Raw genomic sequence first — 25,993 nt, forward strand, 5'->3', positions numbered from 1 at the left:
ATAGATGTTTATATGTTACTGACATATGTACAGGGCCCTTTGAAAATTAATTTGACCCTGCCTTATTTGAGTCATAAAATGCATATTTCATTACTTATCAAATCTTACTTTTATAAAACAATATTTTTATCATTTTCAAATTTGGTGAAGGCCTTGATTTTTTTATATTTAAGCTCAAAATTGAGAAACATCCACGACAGACAATTTTAAGCCAATCAGATAGAAGTAAAAAATGATGCTTCTTCGAATGATAATTATGTCCACTCTTTCTCTAGAGACCTTTAACTCAAACTCAGAAGAATAGTTGTACTATGAAAGAGGCAATTATATTAAAACAATTGTGACATTAATGTCTTAAGGTTGATCTTTATATTTTAAATAATCAGAATAATCATAAATAAAAAAAGTTATTTTGATTCCTTAAGAAATTAATTACAGGATTGCTTTAATTTAATTGCTTCTTTCATTTTAATCCAGAAAAAATATTTTGTATAACTATTATATTAATAGAAAAAAAGAAAAAAATCTCTCGTAGTTGGTCAGAAAAAGAGTGTATTTTCGTATAAAAATTTTCCTTTATTTCTCGCAATTCAACTCTGTCTACATTAAATTTCGACATTACAGCCTCTGAACCGGCTGCAGGCTCTTTGACCATCTCATTTTCCATGTTGCCGAATATTTCCTTGATGGAGTCCATCAGGCTGGCCTTGGTGCTATGGGGATATCTGTTGGTATGTCTCTCGACATAGCCCCAGACAAAATAGTTCAAAGAATTAAGGTTGGGAGAGTTAGGAGGCCACAAATCCTTGGTAACGACGTCATAACAGTTCTCAGTTAACCACTGCATGGAGATTTTGGACACATGGCAGGGTGCTGAGTCCTGTTGCCACACTCAGGGCCTGTCTCCGGCCTTCATGGACCTGGTAGGGTCATCTTCAACCATCTTATTCACCTTGTCGACAAAGTCGGTGTCCCTGACCTTCCTGTCGGCGCCCTCCTCCTTGGGTGCCCTCTTTAAGGTGGCATCAACATCCCAGGTGTCCTCTAGCTTCTTACAGATACGCTGAACAGTCTGTAAATTCACTCCTAAGGTTAAAGCAATGGTTGAATTGGATATTTTACCTCCATTACTATCCAATGCCATGACTACAGCGGACCTCGAATGCTCCTCGTTCCACTTATAGCTCTTTATCTCCTCATATGATGATGGCATGATGCTAACTGAACTACGTATCGTCAGCTGACGAGAATAGCTTTCCTATTTGATAAGCGGTTTTTTATTTGATAATGTCGCCTTCAAGTTATCAAGGTTTAAAGTAGGCGACAATCGGATCCCCGCTCCCTGTATATACATATTTTCTTTTTTCAGCATCAGCATTTATCGGCCCTGTTAATTTTAAGAATGCCATAGTTACTCAAATAACAAGCTGTACAACAACAAAATAAAAATAAATGGATTATAAAATTTCTGAAAATAGTAACGTAGACGTTCTTTCGGTTTCAGATAAATTTTTCGGGTTCAAGCTTGAGAAGGACGACTGGTTAATACACTTTAGCACAACTGGAAGTCAAAAATTTCATGCTATTCTTACTAAGGCACAGTGTATTCTGTACATCTTTCGGTAAAAGAATGAGAAAGATACTCCAGGATTTTTAAACATCATAAACCTGTACGTGAGTGTTTTTATTTTATTTTTTATAATGTTCCTTTAATTGGTCAGGTTGAGTTGCACTGATTATTTGTATTAGTAAACGATATAGTAAAGTATTACATTTACTCCATCTAACTTAGGAATCTTCTTTGAAGTCCATATAGATAAAATATATTTCCTTCTCTAGGAAAGATTGGGGCGCGAACCAACTCACATTGAGTTCAATAAAATAATTTCTCTCGAGCACGTTGTCCATTGAGCTGTGTTGTTCTGTGTTTTGAAATATTTATAATCGTAGCTTTTTATATTATCTTCATTATGACATAGTTGATAATTGTTTTTTGATTATTTCGTTTAGGGTTTTTTTATTTTTGACTTTTTTGTTTCTTTGTTAAAATTTGAAAACATATGAATTTTAAAGAAAAAGGAAGAAAAAAATCCATAGCCACTTAAATCAGCCCTCAATAACAAAACCGTTATTATAACACTGATTTAATCCGATTTTGATGTAGTGCTGGATAATTTTCAGGAAAAGGAAAAATAATCAATTAAACCACTAATATCCTCCAGGTTACCAACATGCACTCTTTTTTTTTTTAATTTAAGCTTGCGAGGATTTTGATAATTGTCACATCTCTAATTGTATTGTATCACATGAAGAAAATAAACTCTAATGAAATATAATGTGAACTTGAGCCCCATATTTTTGAAAATAGAAAATTTTGTTCGAAAAAATGTTCTTTCAAACAGCTAAGAACCTCATGAAAATGGTCTTTAAAGGATTGCACTTATCAAAAAATATTTTTTTTATAAATAGGCACAAAAATATCAAAATATTTCTACAAATGAAGCAATTTAGTGCACATGATAGGTTACATTATTGGAACAAAATGACCTTTTTTGTGACCCTGACCTTTAATATGACCTTTAAGTTTCGAGTTTAAGTATTGTAAAGTTTTTCCTTCAGATATAAATTGATACTATTAATAACATCATATGTGACTATTTCCTTTTTAATTTGAAAACAAGCTCAAAAGCACGTTGTGTAGGTTGATAAAGTTATTTCGGTGTAGAAGGAGGGCAGTTTGAGGCAAATTCTAACTATTTTTCACAAAAATGACCCAGAGATAAAAAAGTAATACAAAAACTGGGCTGACAATGAATCTGCTCATTTTCATAAAATGTCATTTTTCCTTACCCATCTAATTACCTTAATTAAGTGGGTGGTCCGTTTTATCCGAAGTAACAGAAATGATGTCATTATAAATTTGCATTAATGGGCATCCTTAAAAAACGCTTATCTCTCAATATAACTATTACGTTTGAGAACAAAGACTAATTAATTATGTATTATCAATCTAAATGATTATAAAATCAAGAAGGTCCAACTTGTTTTTCTCTCTTCTAATTGGCATCTCTGTTGTTGTCCTTCAGATTTTAAGTAGCATTATCTTTGGATTCTGTGTACACTCTTTCATTTAATTTTTGTAGAATGTGCCAACAATGTTTCTAACAAATGTGTTAATTTGTTAGCATGGATGTAAATGTTCGTAGATTATCCTTTGTTTTGTTCTCAACCATGGCAAGAGAATATACTATAATGAGTATTTTTAATGGTTTATGTACAACACATAGATAAATATAGATTGCTGTAGGTCCCTGTTGCAGGAGGAACTTTTTGACGTCCATATATATTATATGAATATAAAAATATTACATAGGTGTGAAGATAATTAAATATAGTGTAAATAACCCAACAACAGCGGATATGAGATCATGCAATAAGAGCTTCAATAAGTAAAACTTCTTTACCTTATACAAGGTGACCCATAAGTCTTAGGACATCAACTTCTACTTAATATTTATCCTAGAAGAGAAGATCAAAATGTGATACCCATTTTGGTAACAGCTTCATATCATAGTTATTTGTAGGTACTGTAGCTGCAATATCAATCTTCATTTTGATATTAAAAAATTCATCAACTTGTAGTATTCATGGGACACTGGGGGACGTTGACATAGTAGGGATTATACATAAGAAGTCATGGTATTTATTGCTATAAAAATTAAAAAGATTTTCAACTTATATTTAAGTTTCAGAACAAAATTAATTAATGAGAAAAAAATTAATTCGACGTATTAAATTTAGAAAATTTGTCAGAGGTTAGGACTGAGTGTACTACCTTAAATCGAAGAGTCATAGCAAATTCAGCACTAACAGACGGAGTGATGACACTCCCCCTTCCTCCTTCACCCCTAACTAAGATTCTAAAACAAATATTTTTCTATGAATTTCTTAAAATACTACAAAAAAGTAATAAAGAATTGTTAATTAGCTCCTTCCCCCCCCCCCAAGAAAAATTCTAGTAAGACTCTGCTTGAAGCCCTTACATTACCAACTCTCCCTTTAATTCCATACATGAGTAGATTTGTGGTGTCTCAACCTAAAAACAATCTTGAGCAAAAATCATGAGAAGGAAAAATCTCAAATTATTTCATAGACATATTTTAGTCAATTACAAACATTTATCCAAACTTGTGTGAGAAATTATTAGGGTCGTTGAGAGTTTTAGCTATAGTTTAGAACCTTCATTTGATTTCCACATATATTCAAATGTTACTTAAGACTAGAAACATTGTTACTTTGTTATCACTCCAAAGTACCTGGACTCTCAAATTTGTGGCATGATTTAAGGTAGCAAATAATTTTGGCTACAGTTTGTACCTATATTTGATTTGAGATACTATTATTTGCTCCGATATTGTGGTCACATTTAAATAAAATCTTTCAGCTTCTCATTATTTTATTGTTGTGAGCAATTGTGACTACTTTAAGTGCAGTCTGCGACAGATCCAAATGAGAATAATTTATTTATAGAAATTGATTATCATTCCTTGAAGAGTACAAAATTAAACCCCCTCTCAATTTTGTTTTATTATGGGGTTCTTTATCTCATAATGTCACTTGTTTTAACAAAATTTTGTACTTGAATATGTATATACGTATATCATGGTAGGTGGATTTGAAGGTGAGGTATGAAGAGGTTTGCGCCACTCCTAGGTGTAGTAGTGAGAGTAACAACCTTCTTTATTAAATATATTAATCTTAAGTTTTCCATGTAAAATGCATGAAAAAGGATGGTATGACTACTGGCATATGTTTACAAAAAATATGTAAACATATAATTTTTTATGGGTCCCATACAGATGCGTCCTTAAAATTTAGGATTGGAACCGATCATCCCTAGTGGAAACAAATTATCTAAAATAACTTATTATGACGTCATTTATCAAAAATTGATTTATGTTTTCGAATCGGACACGTCCATAATATTTGGGAAGGACTGGGGAGAACATCAAAATTTTGGTACCGAAACATCCCTAACCTGAAACCCCTTATTATTATTATTAAAAGCAAATGAGCATTATAAGACGAATTGAATTTGTAAACGAAATGTCATGTCCTGAAGCGTTGAAAATGTTAAAAAAAACTTTTGGTGGATCAGTCTTATCAAAAGCCCGTGGATACGAGTAGTACAATGCGTCCAAGGAGGTCCATGAGATCGTCGAAGACATGCCTTGTTCTCGACGGCCTTTTGGTGTATCATGAATTCGTTCCAAAGTCAAAAACAGTCAATAAGGAATACTATTTGGGCGTACTATTTCCGATGGAAAATCCGTCAAAAATGGCCAGAATTATGGAAGAACAATTTGTGGATTTTACAAGACGATAACATGCAATCGAATAAAGGGACGATTGTGAGCGAATTCAAAGCCAAGCACGCAATAAATACCATCAAATCAATCCCCATATTCACCTAATTTAGCTCCGTTAGACTTTTTTTTGTTCCTCAATTTTAAATTGCAACTCAGTGAAATCCGTTTTGAGTGTATTGAATCCATAAAACAAAATTCGTGGAAAGTGCTAAAGACCATGCCAAAATGTGACTATAAAAAATGTTTGAAGGACTGGAAAAAAAGGTGGCATATGTGTATTGCATCCAATAGAGATTACTTTGAAAGAAATAAAATAATTTTAATGATTAAATGAGAGATTTGTGTTTTATTTAAAAATTCCCGGTACTTTTTTGACAGTAATTATAAGCGTAGTTGATCTGAATTGGTATAAGAGGCTCTGAACTTTTGTGTTAATAAAATTAATTTATTCTTGATTAGGGCCAAGAATAATATTATTAAAATCTTGAGTTTTTCATGATATTTTAAAATTCAAATAAAAAAATAAGTGAATAAGGCATTTGCTATATACTTACCTTTAAAATAAAAATGACTAGTTGATTCCCTTGGTGCATGAAAAAGAAGCAAATTCTCTTTTCATTAGGCATTATATTCACACTATTTGTGAGACTTTATATTTCATGCAAAATTGTGAATCATCGAACAAAAGGTTTTATAGCCCTTATACTAAATCTTGAAGCGAATGTCTCGGGTGTGAAATTGCTGATTCATTATTTATTTAATGAATTGTAAATTTAAATCTCGCTCTTAAAAAAGAATTGTTATTTCATTTCCTAATTAAAATTTTTTGGAAGGCCCTCTGAAAAAAAAATGACTTATTAAAAAATAAACAAAAGTTTTCTATAAAAGAAAAATGTTAGAAAAAAAAAATTAAATATTGACAAAGTTTATCAAAAAAGCTTAAGAAATGCTTAAATTTTTGGAAGGCTCATTAAAAATAAAATAACACTCATTTCTAATTTAATTTAAAAACGTATTTTCATAAAAATGTATCACTTTTTTATCTTTATTGATATTATACTAACTACACTAATATACATAAGCATTTTTACTTAAAATAAGGCCTCCTAGCCAAGACCTACATCTAAAAACAATCAACATTTCAATCAGACGCACACAAAAAAAATTTTTAAAACAATCCCGAACTAAAACTATATAGTCATATATTTTCGGAATCTAACAGTTTCTATTAATAAATTTGTATTTTGCTTCATAATCTCAGGAATCACCCTTTATTCTTGGTATTTTTAAACGAAAAAACAGCATGTCTAGCTGCAGTGGACAAAACCATTGCTCTCAAGTTTTCTTTACGAATTGGCTCTCCACATATAAACTTATTTGTCATCGCTCTCAAAAGAGCAATCAGTTTGAATCAGTTAACTCATTAATATATAAAGTTAACGAGTGGTCCAACGTAAATGAAAACTTCAGTATTTGTAAATCTTATAGTATTCCTCAACTGTGCCAAGTTTCATTGAAAAATATACATTACTTGGGTGGTATATCATGTATATTCCTCGGATATTTTTATTTTTTACCATAGGCATCAAAGTGAGCCTGAGTTAAGATATTTTCAAATCTTATATACCTTAGGTATAGGTGGAGTTTTTTGGGAGAGGGCAGAGGAACCAGGCCCCTTGATCCGCAAGATTTGTTATATATATATGTATATTGTCTACTTGCTTGTAAATATATACGATTTGCCCCCGACCCAAGTACCTATAAATTTTAAACTATTACTTTATTGTATCTTTTAAAATAGAAAAATGCATGAAGCATACCTATAGTCAATTATTGAAAATAGTTTCAAGTAATTATTAGCTTAAAGAAATAGATGCTACACCCAGTATTTCTTTAAGAACTATCATTTTATTCATTTATTAATGGGTGTGGAGGGGGAAATGTTAATACCTTAAAGGCAACCATTTTGTTTGCCTTCTCAAAAAGGGAAAGCCGAACATCCTCTGAAAATTGTACTATAAATATTATTATTAAAATAACTAAGGCAGACCCTATATAATTTTATAGGACAAATAAAGCCCCAAATTTTATTTACCAAAAAAAAAAGTTATTTGATATTAAGTTCGGGAAATTGGACAAAAAATATTTCCCCTTTAAATAAAAATCCAGGAACAGAGGTATTTTTTAAGGAAGAATTATAATTGTCATGAAAAACTTAGTTATAAACAAATTCATCATATTTGAATACTTAACAAACTATGGGGAAGTAACAGTTCCATTATTATTCTTTAAAGTATTTAAAACGAAAAATTCCGAGTGTTAATATTTCATCTTTGCTCAGTGCTAAAGAAGGAGAATACAATTTGCTATGTAAATGAATAAATTCTATGTATACAAAGTAGACCTTTGAACTTTTTTTGTATTATTCTCTCACATGAGTGTATATGTTATGTTTTTTTTGCATTTCTTTAATACTCAATGCCATGTTTTATTCCTCTAATACCTACTTAGACATGGACTCAAATTCCAACTAAATTATTTGGATAATTATAAAGCATAATGTTTACAAAGTATGTCTAAAATGCACTTTTGGCATGCCCTAAAATATTTTAATTGTTTTACTACATAGTTCTTCTCATTGATCGTACAAACCCACTTTGCAAAACATTAAAATGACAATGGATATATATAGAGTTCTATCGGCACTTAAAATCCGTCCCACCCCATCTCATCCATCCATCCTTTAACAGAATTTAAAATTTTAAAGCACCCTCTACAAAACATCATTAATATTATTCGTAAAAATTACTTATAGAATTAAAATTTACAGAATGACATGGAATTAATAAGAGACAACGTAAAAGCAATTTGTGAAATGTTTCTCAATAAGAGGTGTTATTTTGAATAGCCCACTATTTCGGTAGATGTCACTTTTAAAGCTCTAATTTGTTTACATTAGACAGGTAAAAACTATGCCATTAATAAAAATGGAACGATACACGGCTTCAACAACGCATTGAAATTCACTATAAAAATGGGAAAAACCTAGCAGAGACGGTTCGTAAAACTAAAACATTTTTGGGTCGTCATCAAGCACCTTGTCGGATCGCAATACAGAAATTGGTGGAAAAAATCGAGCTGTTGGAACAGGTTAGTGATTTGAAGAATAAAACCCTTTAGCTATATAGTTATTCAATATCTCCTCCTTCCCAAGCAGTTATAGCCTCGACACGCCGGAGAACAGTTTGACAGCTCATGACGATGAAGGCCATGTACATGGAGGCAAGCCAGAAGTCTCCCATATTGTTTAAGTTTTGGTTCTTCTTGGTTGTATGGGGCTTTAATGGACTTTTTTGATATTGTAGAAAGTCCAGACGAAGATGCTAACTGTCTTTGTTATTTTTTCGTCACTTTTTTGTTGTTGCTCTGACATTTTTACTATTGGAAACATGGAATAAAAACAAAACTTATTCAATTTTGTTTCAGCTGTTGTTTGGGCGCGTCAGAAAACCTTATAATTAAAAATAACGGGGATTACTGCAAGTTTTGGGTCCCCACTCTAACCAGTATATTTTGTTGTCAGCTGTCGATGTGTCTGTTTGTTTTGTTTTTTTGCACTAATTAGTGTTCTAAATGTAAATAAAATTAATTAAAAGTAGCTTTTGGTCCGCTGAGAATAATTGTCAATAATTAGTGAATAATAACTTCATAGCTGGAAAGAAGGATTTGTTTTCTGATGTCAACTGATTTCAGGTTTTTTACCTTTTTTCTTTTAGAAGGAAAGGCTCTGAATAATTATTTGTGAAGTTATTTGCGTTCAAATAATTTTGTAAATATACCAAGTTATGAAAATTAATTGAAATCAAGTATCTAATTCACACAAACACAAATTCAGGAGCTAATTATGAGTAGCTTAATTTAGATAAAATATTCTGTCAAACCATTTTTTGTCACTACTCTAACTCATGATGTTTTTACACCCTCTAAAAATTATTTAAGGGTTATTTATGATTTGATATTGATGATGACTAGAGAAGTAAAAATATGCGTATTTTTAAGTGTGCAAGGATACAATTGAACAATCTACTTGCAATTTGCTTGTACATTGTATAATTTTATTCTCACCCATTACAAAATGCGGCCATTTCCACTTCTCTAATGAAAAATAAATTATAATTAGGGACTAATACTGCCAACTGGGACTCAATTCGCACTTAAATCTCATTCCACTGATGTAAGTAACACAACATGCGACACGAGTTTGACTCAAAAATTAACTTGGTCCCTTAAACAATTATGATAGTTATACTTCCATTACCTAATAAGCTTCTATGACCTTTAGCATACTTTTTATTCATGTCTATTACCTTTTCAGGTCAAAACTCATCAAAAGAATTAAACCTATTGTTAATTTTCTTTTATCTAATTATAATATTATAATAAGAAAAATGAGAACGAAGAACCACGTTATGAATCGGGTTTGAAACCCATTTTTCTAAAAAACAATAAAAATTAATGAATAAATATGCTATGTATCTCACATAGATACCTATCGGTAGATTAAAATCTGAACACTTTGAATTTTAAACTTCAACAAGATATAATTCATTAATGAACAATAGAATACTATAAATACTCGTAGATGTGTGTCTACACTTTTTTAATCATTAATGAAGCCACCTATAGCGACAGTGATGCCATCCAGGCGGTGGCGGTAGGCCTGGCACCTGCTGCAGATATAGTCTTCTGCCAAGGCGTTTCAGTACTGGCTGACAGTAGCTTTGAAGGCCTCGGTGTTTGGATGACAGACAATATAAGTCTTCTCCTCGACATGCATCTAAAAGGTGAAGTCGAGAGGGTTGGTATCAGTGCTGTAGGAGGGCGAAAAGTGTCAAGAAGGAGTTCAAAACTAAAAAAAAAAACATTCAAATGAGTCTTGCAACGGAGGAGATGGGGGGGTTCTTTCATTTTTGGTGTCATAGGTGCCCTCTCCACGCTAACATGGATCTTTCCTACTACTTTTTTGAGAGTTCTCTTAGCAGTTAGTTGGGAAATTCGGAGATCTCTTGTATGGGCCGTCATGGACTTGAGAGGATTGGCCTGGGCTATTTTCTTTAACTCCTCTTAGACCATTTTGGCTTTTTGGGAAGAGCCCTTCTTCTGCTCCAACGTTTTGGACTTGTAAACGATGGTCCTAGAGACATTCAACTGCTTAGAGTTTGCAATTGGAATGTCATAGATCACATTCAAGTGTCATTTTCTGAACCTGTAAGGAAGCTACACAGCTCAAGTTTGGTTTATTTTGTAATTAATTGTTTATACTTTAATATATGGCAACATGAATCAATTTCAATGACTCAACTTTCATTAATTACACTATCCAACAAAATCACACTTTTTTTTATGCACAAGAACAGCATATGCTCAACTTAGTACAGTTTGATCCCCTGATTCAAAATAGGGCCTTATTTTTTCTCTCAAAGCCTTGTGGCATTCAGAAAAAGGTCATATATTTTTTGTTTTTTTTTGGCTATTTTTAAGGTTCAAATCCGTTTTAAGACCTCGGTGTTAATGATAGAGATAAATTATATTAATATAATTTAATGCCGAGTGTTAAAAAATTCTAAACGTGTTTGCCCACAAACTCAAGTCAAGTCCTATTCCTTAAGTAATTTTTTTAATCCCCAGATGGATTCTTCCGCTTCATTTCGAACTCGTTTCAAGGACATAATTAATATTTATCTGTTGGTTAGATTCTCAAGACTATTATTGAGTCCAGTATGAATTAACCTTTAATAAATCAAAATTAATGGCCACAACCAAACCAAATTGTTAAGTAGCATAGCAATTAAAATAATTTTTGCATATTCCCCTATAAAAGGTGCTTAGAAGAGATCTTTATTATATCCAGAGAAAAAATTAAAATGATACTGATAAAAAAAAAATATTTGAAATAAATTAAAGTTTCGAGTCCATAGTTTAGTTTGAAGTCCTTAATTTTGAGGCTCAAATTAAGTATCGAGTTTACACTGCTAGGTTTATTCTTGAGGGGAGGGGGGATATATGTTTTTTTCTTTTCTTTTCTGAATTACAGGAAGTCCCCATATAACACAATTTCAAACGCTGCAGATTTTGCATAGCACGGTGTTTGGAATTATTATGTGTCCCCGTATTGTGCAGTATTCATCCTGTATAGCGTTTTTTTAATATTATGATAAGTTATCCATTGAGCTAAACAAGAATTTTTGAAGTTGTTAATTAGGTCGTTCATACTCTGCCTATATGTAAATATATTAAAAGTGTACAATTTTGCATAAGGCAAGGAGGGAGTGTCCTCTAAGTATTTAATTTGATACCTAAACTTAAAAATTTTGGTTATTATTTAATATGCAAACTTGGACAAAAAATCCAATTATTAAAATTTTACAACATTGAAATGACCTGATTAAAAATCAAGTACATGCCCTTTTAGGATTATTTTTTACAATTACTTTCCAAGTCAAATGTTACTTTAGTCCAAGCCATACTGAAAAAAAAAAAAAAAAAAAAAAACTTTAGTAAAAGTACACTTTGAAAAATAATTTCTTGCATAAACGGGTTTTAGAATTTAAAAAATTCCAATACAAGACAGATTTCATATAACATAGATTTTTTTTTTTTGGTTCCCAAAAAGAGCAATAAGTGGGGTACATCCCATTATTTTCCGACTGACATTACATTTTTCTGACCCTAATAATAATAAAAAATAACTGCCCTTTCATTTTTCTCAAAATAAAATTAAAGGCTTTTCTAAAAATAAAATTTATCCAGTGACTTTTTTTTTACCCATTTAATAAAATATGTAAATATTTCATTTAATGACGTTTTTAACGTGCACGGAAAACTGCCTTGTGAAAAATTGCCCGTGGAAGATTGCCTTAGAGAAAACTGCCGTGGAGAAAATCGCTCGTGGAAGATTGCCAGTTAGGAAAATTGCCCGTATTTTGTTAAAACATCATGATGAATAATGACACATTATAAATTCGCTTAATATTATTTATGACAAATATATAATCATATTTCTTTGTTCCATTCCCCAAGGGAGTACCTTCTAGTGTGAGTAATATTATTGCAATACAATTTCCATGCAATTTTTTAAATTCAGTCCAATGTTCTAAGACATGGATCGAGAGAATTGGTAAGGAGGTTGGGGGAAATAAATAGCTTAGGGCCTCATAAAATATGTTTGAGTAGCCTACGCCCTAGGATTTGCCCGGGGGTAGTGTGGGATTGCTATAAACAATCCGTGGCCTGAGGGGAAATCCTAATATTTTTTGGTATTTCAAGGATTCCTTGGATGTATATGATACTTTGGCGGTGGATTTAAAGGATTCAGAGGTACCCAAGTACCTCGTACAACCCGAGGGCTTGGAACTATTTTTTGGTATTAGAGGGGCTCCTTAGATGTATTGGATGAATTGGTGGTGGTTATTAGCAATCCCACATTACCTCCGGTCCAATCTGAGGGCGGAGGGTATTCAATCATTTTTTTAAGAGGCCCTAAGCAATTTATTCGCCCACCCCCTCTTTACCAATCCTTTCGATCCATTTAACGGAAGATTGGATTGAATTTAAAAAATGATATTTTCCATAAATAATATCAAGTAAATTTATATTATATTATTTTAAATAAAGGTCAATTTTATTTTTGCCTTCTCATTTTGTTCGACACAAATATGGAATAATATTTTTATGATGCTCAAAATTTGAATTCTGTATAAGGTCATATTATAAATAATCAAAACATCTGAATGCCATGTTATTTTTCTTCGACTCTAATAACCCATGGCTCCACATAATGCGTACTTTAGTCTAAAGTCCTGAGTCCCTACCTCTGCTTTTTACTAAGCATTTCCAAAATAACGTTTTTATGTTCTTAAAGGTAGTAGAAGAACGTGAATTAAATTTAAAGCTAACCTTAAGCCATCAAGCATAAATAATATCATCTACGTTTGAATTAAATATATCTATATTTTTAGAGGTATAATAACTGTCCCAAAAAAGAAGACATGCTATAAATTTGTTTACATGTTTTCATGTAAAAATAACAGATTTAACCTTTGTCTCAGTTGAAATCTGAGATACTGAAGTATGCATGTGCGATACCTGACATTAACCTATAAATTTGATATGTAACGGATCATTTGTTTGCAAGCAAATATCAACATTAAGTATAGGTGTGATGTAAGTTAAATTTACTACTTTATACTCAGGTCTTCCCACATTTTTATCATAGCTGTATTAATATCAAAGTCAGTATGTTTTGTTCTACGGAGTGTTCCAGCGAATCGTGAATGAAACTTTGGAAAGGTTTCATTGACTACCATAATAATTTACCGAACAAACAATTCTTGCGAAACAAATTTCTTCATCTGACCAAGGACAATAAAAGTTGAAAAACGACAATAAAAGCCTTGAGGAGCCCAAGACCAAAAAAAATAAAATTGAAGACAACTTGCGGATTTACGTCCCTGATCAATGTGTCCTCCGTCCACACCAGACTCCAACCCTATTGACTATGGAATCTGGGGTATCATCAAGAGGAAGGCCTGTACCAACTGGCATATGGATGCCATAAATGCTGCTGAGGAGAAAAAGAAGGTTGACTTGTCATAGAAATACGTGAACAAGACCAGCAAAGCCTTCACGCCTAGGATCAAGTTCATTATGGAGGTCAAGGGTGGCCACTTGAGATGTAATTGTTTATATAAAGAAAAATATATATATAAAGTTTGAGAATTGGTAAAGTTGAGCTTGGGAAACGATTAAGAGGTTCCATCTCTGTAGTCAAAGATGGGCAGAAGTCGATAAAGAAAATCGCTAAGTTGCTAGAATTTTTCATTGAGAGTGTGTTGATTTTTTCTTTCAAATTTGCCGACTAACATCCATACCACCCTCTTGCAGGGTCAGTGCTGAGGGGAGTATACTTTCCTGATCTTGCAACTATTCGTTCTCTGTTATTTTTTATACCGGCTCATTTTGGTAACAGGCACTTAAAAAAAAGGGCCGTTGCTAGAAAAATTCGGCCCCAGAATATGATATTAGATAGAAACAGGGATCAAAACTACCTTATACGCAGAGTGTGTAGTGCCCCAAGTTCCAGCAGGATCCCTGAAAACTAAAGTTACGTATGACAATAGTTTCAAAAGTGGGGGCCGCGAGGAAGGCTAGTGAGGGGGCGCAGGAAGATGGAGAATTGAGGATTCTTTCAGTCTACACTTGTTTTGTATAAAGGGAGCCTCAGCTAAAAATGTATTAGTGTAGGGGAACATTGGCATACTAAAGTTTGGGAACCCCTAGCTTAAGAAATATTAGAGTTGGGCCACTACAGGCTTAGTGGCGGACCTGTATCTATAATCTACCCCACTCTTTCCCTATTTTATTTACACCGTCTGCTGCCTAAAACCAGCTATTTGGAACTCATATACAACTGTATCACCCTTACGAAGTAAAAAAAGTCATTGGAAAACGCTGCAATAGCACGCAAAAAAATTGACTTATTGATCCAAATTAATTTATTTTTTATAATATATATTGTATTCTCTTTGTATATTCTATATAAGAACAGAAACATAAGAACCGAGATTAATAAGCAATATATTGCAGTCTCAGTGCCAGCCTCGGTTCGATTTTTGTCGGGTTCGGTTCAAGCAGTTTAAGAACCAGAACTATTTGAACCGCTAGAGCCAACCTTACAACTATATAATGCAATTATTGTTTGATAAAATGGTCAAAAACAAACCAAACAGTAATTTAACGTTAAATAGAGCATACAAAATCAACCAAATTAATTTCAAATTAAAAAATCACGCGTGTTACATATTATATTATATAGGGTTAATTAACTTTATGAGGAAGTTACTTTAAAAAATATCAAAATCTGCTCCTCAATTTGAACGGTATCATTATTATAAAGCATAAAAACACAATTGTGCATTAAAGTATATTTTCATGCTTTGAAAATTAATTCTGTTTGTTCAAAGAGTTCATTTGTGTTTACATTCAATTTTTTTTTTTTTTAGATTGTTATATGTAATTTTAAATAGTTAATAAACTCATTCAGATACAGTTGGTATAAATTATTATTATGTCACACCCAACTTTAGGTGTGTCAAAGATATATAATATGTTATTGTAGAGGGTTGGTTCAATGATCATCTTTGCTTACGATATGTTAAGTATACCTTAGGGTTATTGTATGTCATTTGCTAAATATTCAACTGATTAATATTATAATATAAAAACTGTAAAACTGAGTTGAATATTTGTAGTTCATAATATACCTATTATAAAAAAGTGAAGATAATAATCACCTTGAATCATGCTCTACTCTGAAAGGAGGAAGAATGATTTACAGTTATGAAATATTGAATTATAATACGACAAAACATCTATTTTTAAAGTCATATACAATATACATAGGTCACAGAATCATATATATATATATATACAATTGTATTCCATTTGACGTAATTTGAATTGTATTTTAATCATAGTTGATTTCATTCCATCCATAGATGTAAATATTAGGGGGGTTTGTTTTTTAACTTTTTTCGAATTTCGATTACTTCTACTTGGGAAAAGTTGTCATTCGGTCAGAAAACCTATGCAAAATTTCATTTTCCTACGATGTCATCTTAAGGTAACACGTCTAGTTCAAAGTTTGAACAGAAACAAAAGTTGTTTATTTTGTCAATAAAGATTAGAATACAGCATTAATCATTATTTTGCATAAATTAAATATGGTAGACATTATTTTAACCTACAAAAATTATTAGTAAAGTTTTTTTAAAGCTACCCTATGTAGCAAAAAGAAGGAATAAGATTAAGAAAGTTTTGATTTTCTGAAAATGGAAAAAAAAAAAAAAACAGATGAAATTTTTTTAACTTTTTTCTCTTTTTTTTTGCTCCATAGCAAAAAACTTTTAATTTATATTTTTTATAGGTTAGAAATAGGTATATAGTAGGTAATAGTTTATAGGCTATCTATGATCTACGTTAACAATGTAAAGAGTTTTTTTTTTTTTTTTTTTTTTTGTTATTTGTTCATAATTAGATCAATTTGTGCGACTGAAAGATGATCTCAACAATGCAATTTTTCATGAATAATTTTTATACCGTATCACAACAAGCTGCAACCGAAATTGGATAAAAGTTGAAAAAGAAACCGCCCTAATATTCATACTTATTCAAAATACAGTTTATAATATGCATTTATTCCATGCTATATGCTACATTTGACGTTCAATTGATTAAAAAAAAACAAAGAAGTCCCCTTATACTATGTGCCTTCATCATTGCATTTACATACTTCTATGTTGTTACACCCAAATGAAAGAAAAAAATGCAATATGTTGCTTTAATACTTTTTTTAAATATGGTATGCAATAAATTTTGCAAAATAAGATTTATATATTATATTTCCTTGAAAGTATGCAGTGAAGGCCGAGGAATATTGCAACACTGCTTGTTTAGGGCTCAATTATTGTAAGTTGGGTTGACTTACAGTTAGGGTTGCCAAGCGTTCCTTGAAAAACGGAATCGTCCCATATTTAGAAGGGGAAAAAAACCATTCCATATTGAGCTGAACAGGACGCACTTTGTCCCGTAATAATGTGAGTTTTAAACAATGGTCAGTAAAATGCCCGATGGAAAATGAATTACAATGCACTTTATATGAAATTTTACAGTAAATTTGTTCCTAGGCCATGTCCTCCTCTGGAACCAATGAGCTGACAGCATATTCACACACGTGTATTATGACATAGAATACGCTCACACTCATCACGAAGTGATGAGGCACCTTGAGAACCAGGTTAGAGACCATGGTAGAAACCAAAGGAAATCATTTAGAAAAATAGAAAGATATATCAATGAAGAAGTCTATGATAAAGCCTTGATGTAGTCATTTTCATTCTTCCGGAATTTACCTTATTTATTCGTTCACAAAAAGTCCACAATTTTACCTCTCAAACTGTAGGTATATATTATTAAAGCAAAGTGTGTCTTTTTTGTCTCTTCGTCAGTACCAAATAATCGAGATAAATGCCCCAGGTACTATGACTAGTAATTAATCATTCAAATGATTTATTACAGCAAAAATATTTTAAATATATATTTATAGTTTTCCTTCGAAAAATTACTTTTACCACGTAAAAATCAGCTTTTATCTCTATGAAAAGTTGATTATTATACTATATAAATTTTGATGCCTGAGCTTTTTTGATGTCCGAGAAAAAGGGTTTGGTTTATGGGACTACCACGGTCTCCCCTACAACGTACAGAGTACGTAGTATTAATAGATCTTTTAGATACAAATACAAATATGTATTGTACGTATATATCTTTTTATCAAGACCTTCATGACATATGCATCACATATTGGGATTATTTTAAGTCAGATTTTAAGGATATATTTTGGTGCATAATTAACTTAAAACGTTCCTTATTTTGCATATCAAGAAGAAACTCTAATGCATTCTTTTATCAAACAAAGGAATATGTATATGTCTGTATTTAATACTTGACGAGTTATAATTGGCTAAAATATATGTTGTTTTAGCCAATTATTTATCAAGTAAAGCATATTATTACTGCATTCCTACTTCAATAATAATTATATATATTTTCTTAAACGATTTCATTACTTCACTTATCAACGATACTACGATCATTAGTCTCTAATAGTTTGTTTGTTTTTCTTTTAAAAATAATCAACCTTTTACCTTACCTGTAATGCATTTCTCAACCTCTTCTTAAAACAGGAATAAAAAGTAGGCCTAAAATTAAATCAAAGCTATTCTACTTACTATTGGCCCTTTTCTTATAGGCATAAATAATAACAAAATATCTCGAGAAAAAGTATATCAGATAAAAGATTAAAAAGCCCCCCTAATTTGGGACATAATCATCCTAAATCTTACGAATATAAATGATAAGGACTTCATATATGTTCAGCCATCGGAGACTCAATCCAGGGAGGACGATAAACTAAATGTATCTTCCTTACGTAATGTCTGCCTGGCGCAGTACATAGAAAAAATTATGACTGATATTTATTCGTGTATAAAACTTTTCAGAGAAAGCGGGAATTATGTATTTCTCCTTCCTCTTTCGACTGCTTGCAACTCATCAAATAAAATGGCATGACAGCTAAGCTGCTCTCCTCGCAAACATTCTGCAAATTGTCAGGATTCCCGCGTTCATTTTTGTTTTCTTTTATATCTATATACCCACAGGGCATGTTTTATGGATCACCAATAATATGTAATAACTGCTAAAGGGAAAATAAAATTTGATTAATCATGATAAAGCACGCCCAATTTTGTGACGTAATAATTATAGACCTTACAAATATAGAAGAAAAACTTCATATATATCCCACCGTGGGACACTCAATGCAGAGGTTAAGAGAAATTAAACTTACTTTACTTACGGCAAATCCCGATATGAACCAGAAAAAAATGATGACTGATATAAATTGTGGCTAAATATTTTGGATAATATTGGATATATATTGACTGATTCAGAAGATTTAATTGGAGTTTAACCAATCCACACTCGGGGCAACATTAAAAAACAATAGGAGACATGATCTTTTATATCACTTTCATTAAGCCGGAAACATAGATAACTGTTCTCAAGTTGTGTAACGTAGATGTAATACAAATAATCTCTATTCAGCTGTTGTTCGTAGTAATACATATAAAATTAAAAAAATTTTATACTATTAGGTAGAAAAAAATTGAATTTAGTTAAAAAAAAAATCGTTATAAAACTTCTCAAATCCAAAGAAATTCCTAACTTTTTTTCTAAAATATTATTAAAATCTGCCCTTTTTATACATTTCTCTCGTGATTTTGTTTCACGCTGAATTATATTATTATTTAGTATATTTATCATTTTTAAATTCAGCAATTGTATTTGGGATGCAAGAAATAGAGATTCAAAATCGCGGCTCTAAGCTACATACTGTTACACCAACTTACGGATAATATATTTTTCTTTAGTCTGCTCATACCCCATAAAACTTCAGCTTCAGAATCGAAAAGTACTCAAAGGTCAAAAGCTTTAAGATATTTAGAGATGTTTTCTCTCAATCCAGATGGGTTATTTCTCTCTCTTTCTTGCAGCATTCTTGACTGTAAAAAACTTTTCTTTGGGAAGAGATATGATTCACAGTTAGTTACTAAAAAATTGTAACTTTCATTGTTGGATGAATCATCTTTTTTTATCTTCTTATGAGTCATCGTCTTCATATAATCTACATAGATGTGATCAAAATCAACTTTTCTCTTCTAAAAGATAAAGAGAAATGGCCAAAAATCAATTAATAGAACTAGCAAATTAGTAATTACGTCACTCTCCCCATTGTTGAACCAAGTGTTATTTAATCAGGTGTGAGTGTTGTTTTCTAAGTTTTTTGTCTATGAGGCTCAGGTTATCTACACTATTTGTGGCTATAAATGTTTATTTTGTTTGTTCATGTTCTATTAGGGTATGAGCGTTGTTTTTTTATGTAGTTTAATATATCTGCATCATCTTACGGTTATAACTATTATGTTTGTTTTTGTATGGATTTTTTTTAGAAAACAGCGTGCTCAAGCTTCACGGCTCCATTGAGAGTTAATAAATGATATATGAAATAGTAAGTCCTTAATATTTTTTTTAGCGAGCCAGTTTTGTTGTTGTTGTTGGCAACCTGAACAGTTTATTCTTATTTTTAAAGCTGTCATTGTTATTCTTTAATTCTTGAATAGAGAACATCAAAGTATAATGTGTAACCACAGGCTTGTGCTCATAAATGACGGAGAAAACACTGTGAAGGTGTTGAGGAGTTTTTATTTCTGATGAAAAATTTTAAGCTTTCCCGTTTTTTTGGTGGTTAGCAAACTAAAAAGTGTCTTTTCCTATGCTTTTGTCATTATTATTTAATTTCTGAGGCATGAACTTCCTTTTCTACTACATTCAGTTCTATTCAAAACCAGAGACCACATTTGTTTGTGGTCATAAGTGACGGAGAGTAACCCTAAGAATCTTTTATGGAGTAATAATTGTATTTGTATCAAGTAGTTAAAATACTATTGTTGAACTTATATTTAGACTATACGTAGAGTGTTTTTTTGATGGCCGTGACAAATTGCGTTAATAAACGCAAAAGCGACTTCATTTTAGTTTTTGATAAAGTGAGTATAGAAAATAGACAATTTTTTTTAAGAATTAAAAACGAAACAGTATGTTAGCAGGGGCGTCCGCAGGATTATACATATACATATTTTTTTCGGGGGGGGGGGGAACAAGTAAATTTTTTCCCAAAAAATTTATCAAATTTAACTTGAAATATTAAATTTTTTCTAAAAAACATTTCAAAAATCCAAAACTAATTTCAAACCTTACTTTTTAAATATTAAATTTTTGTAAAAAAATTAAGTTATATCCCAAAAAATTTCAAAATTCATACCTGTTTAAAAAAAATTCTATATTTGAAAAAAAATACACAAAAATATACTGTGTATTTTGTTTTCAGCTGTCGGTGTTTTTGCTTCCTTCCCCCTAATCAGTGTTGTAAACGTTGAGTTAGCATTTTATAAATTTCTGAGCATTTCTCATCAGTTATTGAATAATAATTCCATTGTTGGGTAGAATTGGATAATGACCAACTGATTTGGGACCTTTTCTCTATTTTTTTACAATAAAGGTAACGATATGATCAAAACAAGAAAGTATGTATATTTCAAACTAAATAAATTAAGGACTAGCTTATGAAAATTCTTCAATAATTTCCTCAGCAATAGATACATGGAATCCAAGTACATCTTTAGCCAATGGCAATATTTCTTTTACATTCGGAATAAAAGCCGTTCCAATCTCCATGGCATATACATAAGGAATGCCTATTTTTGTAAAATAGTCTATAGATGATCCCTTGGCAGTATAGAGTACTTTTGCAGCACTTCCAATTTTATACCCATGACCAGAACTCAAAGTAATTGCTTTGAGCCCTTTCTTTCCTAACTCATAATGTGAGGCCTCTGTTTGAAACTTGTTTTTTGTGGAGGCCCATGGAAAGAGAATCAATTCTCCATAGCAATGAAGGGAATTATAGAATTTAATGGATTCCAAATGTTCTTTAATAAATGTTGCAATTTCTCTACTCTCAATTTCCGAGAACGCTTCGGGTCCAGCATATGTGTCACCACATTCACTTTCCGCCCAATTCAGGGGAAAGTTGCGATTGATGTCCACTCCGATACATTTAGAATGTTTTGCTCTAAATAGGATTGCAAAATAGAAATATTTTCCCACCAAAAAGAGAATTCACCTACCGATTAGTTCTCCAATTAGAATCGTGCTCCATCGAGTATACATAGCCATCCGGATTTACAATCGGCATAAAATACCAATCCAATTCATCAACTATTTCTCCATACTTTTCCTGATTATTTATCAACTCATTCATAACATAAGTTAAACTAGAAACAGACGTCCATTCCCGGGCATGTGTACCGGAATCCAACCACATGGCTGGTTTTTCTCCACATGTTCCTGAGGAGCAGAAACCAACTATGCGAAGTGTTCTCCCTTCTGTTGTATTTCCAATGTCGTTCAGGAAAACCTGCGAGGAAAAGGATTTTTGTAATTCTTCTGTATAGTCCATGATGACATCATAGGTCTGATAATCCGTCCAGTCCATACCGTGTTTGATATCCCCTAAAGTATATGTATGTAGTTATAAAATGTAGATAAAATGTTATTCAATTGAATTAAATGTGCTCATTATTAATTAAATACAAAAATTATATTATAAAAAAAATATAACACATATTATCATTTTTCACTGATAAATATTATTCGGGTTTTTCAACTTCTAAATATATTTATCAATTAATTCCTTTGTCAACTGAGGACAAAGTTTTGTTGAATGAAGAAAAAATAATTATTATTGAATTATATTTACAAAACATCCTTTGATTTATTGATCTAATATTTCAATTTAGCACAGTTTATTACTCGTACATGATAAATGTTTACTAATTGATTCAAAATTACATTATCATTGCTTTGTATTGTGGAATCGTGTGGGTATTATGCAATATATGTGTATGTAATACTTAATTAATCATTATACTTTATATATTTACTAACAGGCGCCTGACATTGCCAAGAGTTATTAGGGGTCGACGAAGAGGCAAACTTCGCAGAATTTATATCGAAGATAACTACCGAACAAATAATCAGTGCTACTCTCGATTTTTCATTAACACACTCACACGTAGTTACTCAATACTTAGGTATTCTCTCCTCAAGAATAATGATAACAACTTGAGGGGAAAAAAAATTGTTCAGGTTGACAAAAACAAAAAATCGTACGCTAAAAAAATGCTTAGGATTTAAAAACCTAAATATATGTACTCACCTCTTCTTTTTTATATATAACATGCTGAGCTTTAGCTACACATATTTTCACTAAAACTCATCTAAAGCCACATTTATTATTTTTTATTTGTAATGATGAAAATCTGGTTTATTTTTACCTTCCGATTTTTATTTTGGAATTGGTGATCTCAATAATTATGTTTGTTTTTTTCAGCTGCTGTAATTATTATTTAATACCTAAGTAGTTAAATTCTTTTCCTAAATAGATTCAGTTATATTCAAAAGCTGATCAATTAATCGTGTGTGCTCATAAAAGACAGAGAGATACCTTGAGGATTCGTTGCAGAGTTATGATTGTAAGTGGGCTAGAATTAGAATTGAGGATCGACATCTAAGTAAGTATTTGCCAATGTCCTTGTTTATTTCAGTCTCTCCTTCCTCCCTCGTTACAGATGATTGTAACAGATCAAATGCAATGTCATGTTTACACTGCTCTCCTCTAAAACATTCCTCAAATTGCCAGAGTTACCATGTGGATTTTCGTTTCCTTTTTGTTTTAATATCTCCAAAATGCACATAATTGTCATCATTCTTTATAAGAAAAACTTATATTAATAATATTGATGTTCGTCGTTACTTTTATGTATCACACAGCCTTTCCTTCAAAAAGAAATAAAAAAGGACCAATGTCCATTAGTCATTTGCCCATTTTTCCAAACTACATAACAATAATTGTTGATATTTGTTGTCTACATAATAATCGTAAATTAAAATACAACCAATCAAAGGTCAGAACGCTTATACTGGGAAACATTCATTATTTTTTATTAGATACTAGTGGGAATAACCGGCATTGTCTGTAGTAATTAGGCGTGGGCTAAAAAAAAACAAATTTTACTTTAAGAATATAGAAGATAACTCCCAAAGGAATTTTAGGTATTGATCTCCCTTTTTTATGAGTACACTCACACATAACTACTCAATACTTATATCAATTCATCTTGCACTAAGAATTAAAGACTAATAGAGTTCGAGAAAGAGAAATTAGTATTGTTTGGATATGGTTTGCCTTAAACTTAAGAAGTTAAAAAAAAGACTCGAAATTAATTTTAACTTAACTACTTAATTTTCATAGAATTGGAAATTAACTTTAATTGGACTAGTTATAAAAACCTAAAATTATTAAAAACTTTAACTTAACTAGTTAAAAATATAAGTAAAATTGCCCATGAATGGAAGATACACATGAATTATGATATTTTTCTATAAAAGACCAATAACCAAAACAAATGCAAATAGTATCCTTGTAAACATTCAGACTAGGGCGGATCAAAATAACTTTTTTTCTACTTAATACATTTTAATAGTGTAGAAAAGGTAGTGGATAAGGATTAATTTAATCATTCGAAAAATTATTTAAATATAAACCACAACCGCCAGAACGATCACTGGCTTGTAAAACAAAAGAAGAAGTCCATTGGATTTACAACGCCAAATATCCGGACCAAACAATGGTCCTCGGCGTTATGGCCTCTGATGGAGAGAAAATGCCTCCGTTCCTTTTCAAGGTTGGACAGAAAATAGCCCAGGAGACCTACTATAAAGGGTTTAGGTACACAATCTTACCATGGCTGAAGACCAACTAACCAGATGGTAACAATGTGTGGAATCAGGACGGTGTCCCCTCTTATACGTCTGCCAAGTGCCAAAAGTTCTGTAAGATATAACATTTTTCGATTTTGGTCCAAAGAGGTAAGACCTCCTCCTCAACAGATTTGAACCCACTGAACTTTTCTATATGGGGCACTTTGGAGAGTAAAACCAACAGGGCCTCACATCCAAATGTGAACTTACTAAAGTTATCTATAGTGGCTGCATGGGACAACATGATAGAGGACTTCATTCTCCAGGTGACGTATAAAGGCTGTGATCGATAATGAAGGTTGTCATATTGAGTGAAAAAAGTTTTGTAAAAACCTTGTCTACGTTTTTTGTTAACATTATTTTTATGCCTATTATTGAAAATATATAACTATTGATGTATTTCTAAATTCATCTTTAAGCCCACGTTTTGCTGCCCTACCCTGCACATCTTCAGGTGCCCCAACCCAGTGAAAAATATATGAAATTACGAGAAAAAAAAGATAAAGTCTGAGAATGTTTACTGTTATTCTTTTGAAAGACAATATGTTTGGTATTACTTGTACTCAAAAGACGCATAAGGTATTTCATAAAATGTTATTATAGAAGGAAATGATATTTTTTTTCTATTGCACATTGTTATGAAAGAATATTGAAGTATTATCTCATGTTATGAAATAACACTATAGTATTGAGACTAAAACTGTTTTAAGTTTTAATACTAGTCGGTGTTAAGTTTCACCATAGAGTGGATGGCTTACTTCTAAGATCTTGTCCATAATTCCATTATGGCTATGTGTTCATAAGTTTGACATCATCAACGAGGTCCTGGTTTTTTTGATAATTTAATTCAGAAAAATGGCTATTAAACAGCAAACTCATATGTCTGTAAATTCTCCCATTTTTGGATGTGGCGAAGATCTGGGATATCTTTGTCAGGTTCCCAAATTTGACAATGTGATGAAATACATTTTGTACATCAGGCTGTTATTGAGACAGTAAACAAATAAATATCCGTCATAGTCAGAAATTGTAAAGAAAGTTGCTGATAAACTCAAAATTATTTGGAAGAGTGCCTCTATCCCAATTGTGTCGGATCAACAAATTGAAACAATGCAGATGGATTACCAGGGAAAATATAGGAATATTCTTAAACACACTTACAGGAAGAATAGAAAGCGTTACAAAAAAAGATACTTGAAGAACTTGTAACACCAATACAAGAGTAAGGACAAAAATTAATAGATAATTATATGAGGTTCGTTTGAAAAGTGCCTTCAAAAATAAAAACAACCTAATTGTTTGGAGTAAACTTTCGACATTTTTTCAACAGAGTCTCCTTTTAGGCTCATACACTTCTTCCAACGGTGCTCTAGTTTGTTGGTCCCTTCCTGGCAATAGAATTTGTCCAAGTCTGAGAAATAGCCATTCGTTTCTACAATCACCTCTTCCTTTGAATAAAATCTCCCCTCCCCCCAGCCATTTCTTTTAATTGGGGAACAAATAGTAGTCCAAAGAAGCCAATTCTGGAGAATAAGGGGATTTAAAACGAGTTGGAACCCTATTTC

General features: G+C 31.7%; 1 protein-coding gene across 1 annotated transcript; it reads right to left on the reverse strand.

Annotated features, from left to right (window-relative positions):
* Positions 1 to 21,117: 21,117 nt before the first annotated feature.
* LOC121128653 (carboxypeptidase B) lies at positions 21,118 to 22,440 on the reverse strand. The gene is made up of 3 exons (XM_040724238.2): positions 22,366 to 22,440; positions 21,734 to 22,118; positions 21,118 to 21,678 (listed from the first exon to the last, which is right to left on the reverse strand). Exons 1-3 carry the CDS (start codon positions 22,370 to 22,372, stop codon positions 21,168 to 21,170), a joined length of 903 nt encoding a protein of 300 aa, XP_040580172.1. The 5' UTR covers positions 22,373 to 22,440; the 3' UTR covers positions 21,118 to 21,167.
* Between the last annotated feature and the right edge of the window lie 3,553 nt (positions 22,441 to 25,993).

The sequence above is a fragment of the Lepeophtheirus salmonis genome, chromosome 13 (genome assembly GCF_016086655.4).
Source record: "Lepeophtheirus salmonis chromosome 13, UVic_Lsal_1.4, whole genome shotgun sequence".
Taxonomy (NCBI): domain Eukaryota; kingdom Metazoa; phylum Arthropoda; class Copepoda; order Siphonostomatoida; family Caligidae; genus Lepeophtheirus; species Lepeophtheirus salmonis.

Coding starts and splice junctions, on each gene's coding strand:
- LOC121128653 (XM_040724238.2), bottom strand. Junction 21,679..21,733: donor TCTAATTGGAGAACTAATCG/GTAGGTGAATTC, acceptor AATCCTATTTAG/AGCAAAACATTCTAAATGTA.